The 7124-nt window shown below is 41.6% G+C and overlaps 1 protein-coding gene across 1 annotated transcript in view; it reads left to right on the top strand.

Annotated features, from left to right (window-relative positions):
* Clcn4 (chloride channel, voltage-sensitive 4) overlaps positions 1-6745 on the top strand; it is a 77642-nt gene extending 70897 nt beyond the window's left edge. The window contains exon 13 of the mRNA XM_005411399.2: positions 2613-6745. Coding sequence (XP_005411456.1) covers positions 2613-2703 — 91 coding nt within the window. The 3' untranslated portion in view covers positions 2704-6745. The remainder of the gene's footprint in view (positions 1-2612) is intronic.
* Positions 6746-7124: the final 379 nt, after the last annotated feature.

Raw genomic sequence — 7124 nt, 5'->3', positions numbered from 1 at the left:
ATTCTGATGGGTTTTTCTTTCCAGGTACCCTGTTTCTTTTCTCTAGCAGCTTTTAATATTCTGTTCTTTTGCTGGAGATCTGGGAACTTGACTATTATATGTCTGGGTGTAGTTTTGTTTTGGTTGTGGTTGGTTGGAGTTCTATATGCCTCATTTACTTGTATATCAGGTTCTGCTTCCATAGGTGGGAAATTTTCTGCTATTATTTCTGCAAACATTTTTATGTCAGTTGTGTTGCCTCCTGCTGTTTCATTGACTCCTATAAGTCGTATATTATTCTTCTTTGCCTCATCTTCGAGCTGTTGAATTGATTTTTCCTGGTTCCTTGTGGATTTGAAGAGATCCTTTCTTTCATGGTCGCTAGCTGCCATGCTGTCTTCAAAATCTGAAATTCTATCTTCAGCTTCATTCAAGAGGTTTTGGCAGCTTTCAATGGAAGCTTTGTTTTCCTGGAAGTCTCTTTGAATCTGGTTCATGAGTTCTGTTTTTTCTGTATTTTTCATTTAATGTTTCCATCCATTGCCTTTGTTCTTCTATTTTCTTATATGTTTCTTCTTCAGACATTCTGAACAGTTCTTTCATTATTATTGTCATTTCATTTTTTGCCTGAGAGATTATTTCTGATCTCATCTCTTCTGTGGTGTTATGGAGTTGTTTCTTTACTCCCATTGCAGTCATTTCAGCTATTTCAGGCATGTGTTTACCAAGTTCTCCTTTGTCAATGTCTCCTGGACTTGTTCTGATTGGGGTGGAATTCTGGGATTGTGCTTTAGTCCTTCGTCTTGTCATGTTTGATATTGGATGCAGCAGGCTCAGTTTCCCTCTTCAATGGCTGCACAGTAAAGTCCTCTAGGGTCCCTAGTTTTCCTATTGGTCAAGTTTGCCCCTCAGTGGCCGCTGAGAAGCACTACTTAATCTCGGGTTTTCCAGCTGTTGATTTGTATGTAGTTATCCCAGGTCTCAGATGCGGGCATTGACCATCTGATGCAGCGTCCCCTTTTTATTGAGGGCACATGCACAGCCTGGTCTTGGGTTGCACTGGTGTGACAGTTCTGGTGCAGTGGACCTATGTCCCCAGGCAGTTCAGGGTACAGGCAAAACCCAGACATTAACTGTAGGGTTGACAATTTGTGGACTACCTGATTCTGTGTCTCCAGTCAGTTCAGGTTGCATACAGGAACCAGATGTGGGCCGGACCCATAGTAATCACAGACTACCCATGACTGTGTCCCCCCAGGGATTTGGGGTGCAAGTAAAGCATGGACTCAAACTGTTGGACCAGCAGCTCTTGGAGTGCTCACTCACTTGGTGCAGGGCACGCACAGGGTGGGCCCACACGTGAACCTCAGTGAGAGCAGTCCCCGGTGCTTCTGAGTGAGGAATTCCTGTCTGCTACCGGTTCACTGAGGGCAGAGACTCCTGTATGTGAGACTTTTATAGTTGCTTCCCAATTTTCCTTTTCTTGGGTATGATATAGATACACTGAACAGTCACTTGCAAACATATTTGGCAATGGAACTTACATTCCAAAGAAGTTGTGCACATTCTCTTTTGTTGAACCATTCACTTTACCTGGGAGGTATGATTTGTTCCTGCAGGTTGCCATTGCAGTGTTTAATAAAACAATAAAGCAGAGGTTGCTGTGGGCAATTGTGCATGCAGGAAGCACTATTACACTGTAGTGTTTGTGAATGGTGCTCCCTGAGGTTGAGTGATGTACAGTTGAGGTGGTCCTATGCAAGGGACATTGGAAAAGTCACATTGTTTGTTTATAAATTGAAACCAATGGGATTTTAGAAGAGGAGGTAACTTGCATATTTGATGAGAGATAAATGTTTAACTTTAGCCTTCCATTAAAACCAAATTTCAAATAGAATAAATTTTATTTTACACTTAACATTTTTTATATTTAAAATTCCTTATACTTGGAAATTCTTGGTGTGGTTAAGTTTTGACAATGGCTTTCATAAGCACTTTTTTGAACTTTTTTGAGACAGGGTCTTGCTTTGGAGTTCAGGCTGGCCTTGAACTCACTATGTAGCCCAAGCCAACCTCAAATTTACAGTGATCCTCCTGCCTCAGCCTCCCCAGTGCTGGGATTACAGGCATGAGCCACCACACGCAGCTCACAAGCACATTTTAAATTGATTATAGTCTTGAAATTAGGAGAGTGAGTTAGTCATCATAAGCTTACTGCTGTAATAAATACACTTGCAATCTCAGTGGTCTAATGCAACAAAAGTTTATTTTTCTCACATATCATAGCCTATGTGGGTTGCAATTATGGGCTCTTGACCACACAGTCTGGCATAGAGAAACCTGTTTTTTAAATCATGTGGTCCCTACGTCAGACCTCTGTGCCCCGGAGTTGTTTCCTGTCTCTTCTGCCTCTGACTACCAGGTGAGATGTGCAGGAGAACTGAGAGTGGCATCTGTTACCTTCACTTATGGGCCATTTGGCCAGAACTGAGTCCATTGACTTTGCCCAACCATGGCTGAAGCTGGGAAACATCACCTGACCCTGTGCTCAGGTGGAAAAGACACTGGGCTTATGGAAAGAAATGAGCTCATGGTGTAAGTCTGATCTCTTCTCTATTTTCTTTCCACTCCAGGAGACTTCTTGGCATCATCACCAAAAAGGATGTTCTGAGACACATGGCCCAGATGGCAAACCAGGACCCTGAATCCATCATGTTTAATTAGCAACAAAGTGGCGATTATTTGAGAAAAACATTGACTATATCATTTTAAAAGAAATAAACAAATGATACATTATTGTACCAGTGAGAGATCATGCACTGGCAGCAGCAGAAACAAATGCTTAGTTTGAAAGGAAGAGAAGGATGAAACTTTTCCTTTTTTTTTTCTTTTTTAAAGCAAAACCATCAATGATAGACATTTTATAGCTTTAACCCCTTATGAGTTTCAAGATGTGTGTCTTAATGAGTTTGCTAACTGCTGTGGGGGCATGTGGGTAGGTGTAAATGATGTGGTTTATATGATAGCATAGAACATAAGTGCTGAATGGAGAAGCTGTGGCCCCATCTGCTCAAGGCTGATGTTTGTAACTTCCGAACACATGTGAAGCTTTGAGTCCAAAGGACAAAGTGGTACTGGCATGGCAATGTCCTTATTTATTGATTCTTGAAATTTTGCTGCTATGTTACTGAATCATACTAAAGGCAGTTGCACTTACTTTGCTGGAAAAGAAAAATTAAAGGCGAACAGAGTGAACACTGCAAGCCTGCCGCCGTGAGTCTGCTCATGACTGTCGCATTTCTTGCTCCTGTTCTGAGCCCATTGCCCATTCTTTTTGCTGTTTATCAGTTTTTGAGCCAACATCATGGCTGCACACCATGATGACCTTGAAGAAACCATTTTACTATGTCAGACCAGCACCTTGGGACTGACCGACACTTGAGGCCTGGACGATGAACTACTGAAGCATGTTGTGCTGCACGTTGTCTCCTCTCATGTGAGAGGATGCATCCTTGTTTTGAGGACACACACCTGAGTATTGATTTACATCCTCATTGTATTTGCTTCACTTACTTATCACCGTTGCCTGTGCACTCTTAATAATTGATCAGGCTGGCACTTTCCTTGGGTTGTGGCCTGTATGCGCTCTGCTTGCCACAAGCATGTTTTAATTTCCAAGTAGCATATGCAAGAGTCAAAACTGGCTCCCCAGTGTTTCTACTTATTTTTCCACTCAGGTTTTTTCAGATATGGCTGTGAAGAGGATGAGGTGTATGAGTTCTCAGTGGGAACTCCTCCAAATGGATTGGAAGAGAAATACTAAATTGATTCTAAATCTGTTCCATTCTCTTCTCTGTAGGATGCAAAATGTCCAGTTTTAATGTGTAAGTGTGCACTTTCATACTAGCAATCACAGCACAGAAGGACAGAGTTCAATTTCATACAGCCAATTTAAGCATTGGGCATTTGTATTTGACATAATGATGCATTTACTCTTTTCATCAGGACTTCTGTCTTCTGCAGGAAGGAACTAAGCTATGTTTTAGGCTCATTCTATCATTAGTACGATTTATCCCACTTGACTCTTCACTTTAGTCTTTAATCCTCCCTTTCCCAGAATCATCCCCATCCCTTTCAATCTCATTTCCATTGAATATTGATTTTTCAAGTTTGTGTGCACCTGACTACAAATAACAGAATCCCCAAAAAGTAGTGAAGGGCTGAATAAGAAATCTAGGAGAGAAGAACGCAGGACTGCCTCCATGATATCAACAGGGATCAAAACTCTTAGGCATTTCTTTTCTACCATCCTCATTCTCTGTCTTTGGCTTATTACCTCATAGTTGCAAGGTGGTTGCTGAATCTCCAGGTATCGTGTCTGCTTTCCAAGTGGGAAAAAGAAGAAAGAGGCAATCAATAAAGTGCAATGTCTGTATCATGAAAGCAGACCTTTCCCCAATGTGTTTGGCTACACCTATTGGTTAGAATTCTGTCACATGGCTCTCTATACCTATGTTCGAGTCTAGGAGGAAAATGTTTTAGCTAGGCATATTACTCTCTGAGTGAAGTTTAGATTCTCCTCATAAGGAAGAGGAATTGGACCTGGGGAGGAAAATCTATCTGTCACATTAAATTCCACCACTGGGCTCTGCCATTGCCCTCTGTATCTTCCTTACTCTCTCATTCTTAACAAACTTTCCCAACATTCTTCTGACCATTTTGTTTCCTATCTTTTCTCCCAGATATGACATCGAACACCTAGTCAGAATCCATCATTTCTTAGCACTAATAAGAGCTTTCATTTTGATAGAAACTCCGGTACAAATAGATTTCTAGTAAAAATCCTAGTTGTAAAATGATACTCATTCTCTGGATTAAAATGTTCAAGTCAGGTCATGCTGTCAATTATGGAAAATTTGTTTCCATTGTCAATTACTCCCACCCAGATTAACATCAGATAGCTACATCATCAGGTAAATATCCAGTTAACAGAGAATTTCAACTGTGGTCTTAGAAGGAAATTCATTGTCTCATTCACAGCACATAAATACTAAGCAGTAGATCTTAATGTTAGTGTAATTATTGGAGTTTCTATAGAACATGTGCAGTTGAGGCAGTATTCTCCTGGACGTTAAATGTGAAAGTTTTAAAGTTTACCTCATGTAGTTTCCCTCTTTCCCACGTGGCTTGCCTCAGAGCTGACCAGTAATAGAAAAGAGAGTATTTGTCATAGCCTTGCCTCGTATACTCTGGGAAGCCCTCTTAGCTAAAATAGGCAGTTTCACAAAGACCAGAAAACAGTGGATAGGTAGTCAAGGGTCAGTGACATTACAGAATTTTCTTCTAACCTAGTGAGGCCACAAAGGGGGGCTGAGGGAATGGTTTTCTCTAGGCTGAGGCCACTAAAGGCAAAATTGAGAGTTGTGCCGTTGTCCCAGGGCTCAGCACAGAGACGTTCAGGAATGTATGGGAAGCCATTGCAAGAATGACTTCGGAAACAAACCGGTCTTCTTTTCTTTGCAAATTGATCCTCTAGTCTGGTGTGGGGTTCAGGATCTTCATAGCAAGAGAGGGTCAGACAGGCAAGTGAAGGTCAAGGATGGAGAGGTCTACAGTTGGGACTGCTACAGTTTATGGCCTTCTTCCCAGGGAGTTCACCTCAGGCATGTGGTTCACCCACTGGCTAAGTTCTCATCCCAGCTCTAAAGGGACACTGCCCAGCTCTTGGTCACACTTTTTTGTACAAGTAGCCGGGGAGGGGGGGCGGGATTTCTGAGGGTATTTGGCATATCCAGGTGCAGAATTTAATCCACCTGGTGGGGGTAAAATAAATGTCTTTCTCGATACTGTCTGTTCCCTTTCCAGAAATTTGCAGGAAGTTCTACTTTTGCTGGATCCATGTTTAATGCACAAAGCCATGGCACGCAGTGGGAAAGGAGTTCTCAGTAAGACACATCACTTGTGTGTTGTTTTCCGTCTCTGTAACTGAGGAAATAGGCTGCAGAACACCAAATAAAGGCGATCCTGAAAGTGATAGGTGAATGTTTTCCAAGTGTTTTTCAGTGCATCCCTTGGGACTGCAGATGTTCCTGTGGCTGTTAGGGAAAGGTCAATGTGTTCAAAGTGAGTCATTCAATATTGAGCACTGGGTGTTGCTTAGAAGCAGGCAGTCTCAAGGTTCTCTGCTCAGTACTTCCCCAAGGCCTCATGAAGGAGAGGACCTGTAAACAGATACACTCTTGATCCTAATAAGTCACAGAAACTGAAGATGTTGGAGGTGTTTGTTTCATTTAGGTGAGATCTGATTACTTTAAATTATCAACACGTGCAAAGTCTACTCAGTATTCATTATCAGGTGGTGAGCTGGAAAAGATGTGAAACCCAAGGAGGAAAACTATTGAATTCCCATTTAATTGTAATTTTATGCGTTCATTTTAATTTTGTGTAGGCAGTATTTTATCAGACTCAGCTTCTAGCTTTTGAAATGATTTACATGAGAAGGGAGCCTGTATGTCTACCTTGGGAAACATTAACCAGATCCCATTTTACACAGGTTTGGTAATAACTACTTGCTCTTCTAGGTGTGCTGGGAATGACCCTATGTGAGACTTTTATGAGATATATTTGCATTTGGTGTTGGAACAACCTCATAGCAACTTCTGGGTTTTTTATTGTAACACTCTCTGTAAACATTGGTACCTTATTAAGAATTAAATGTTTGAACCCCACTTTTAAAAATAAAACAAGCACAGAGTCTTAACAAGCATGTCATGAATGGAACAGATACTGTGATTTCAAGCCTGTTTCTTCCAAATAGATCCTGTGGAAACCTTGTCTTGGTGACATGGCTGAGGCATATAAGTAAGTTAAAGACCCACCCTTAAGAATGTTATATCAATTGGTTGACTTCTACCTCCCTTGTGCTTGGCTAAGTGGGCAACAACCATATAAAAATTGAGACCATGGCTCTAAGTGTCCCAGGGTAGAGCAGGACCACTGTCCCCATGTCATCTGTATGTCTGCTCTGTGTTGGAGACTAGGGAGTACAGTTTAATCTGACATTTGTTCATTCTTTCATCCTTCTTTTTCTGTGTGTGGTACTGGGGATTGAACCCAAGGCCTTCACATTGAGCTACATCCCCAGT

This window comes from Chinchilla lanigera, unplaced genomic scaffold (assembly GCF_000276665.1).
Source record: "Chinchilla lanigera isolate Chin_1 unplaced genomic scaffold, ChiLan1.0 scaffold00143, whole genome shotgun sequence".
NCBI lineage: Eukaryota > Metazoa > Chordata > Mammalia > Rodentia > Chinchillidae > Chinchilla > Chinchilla lanigera.
This window is presented reverse-complemented; position numbering and strand designations above follow the sequence as displayed.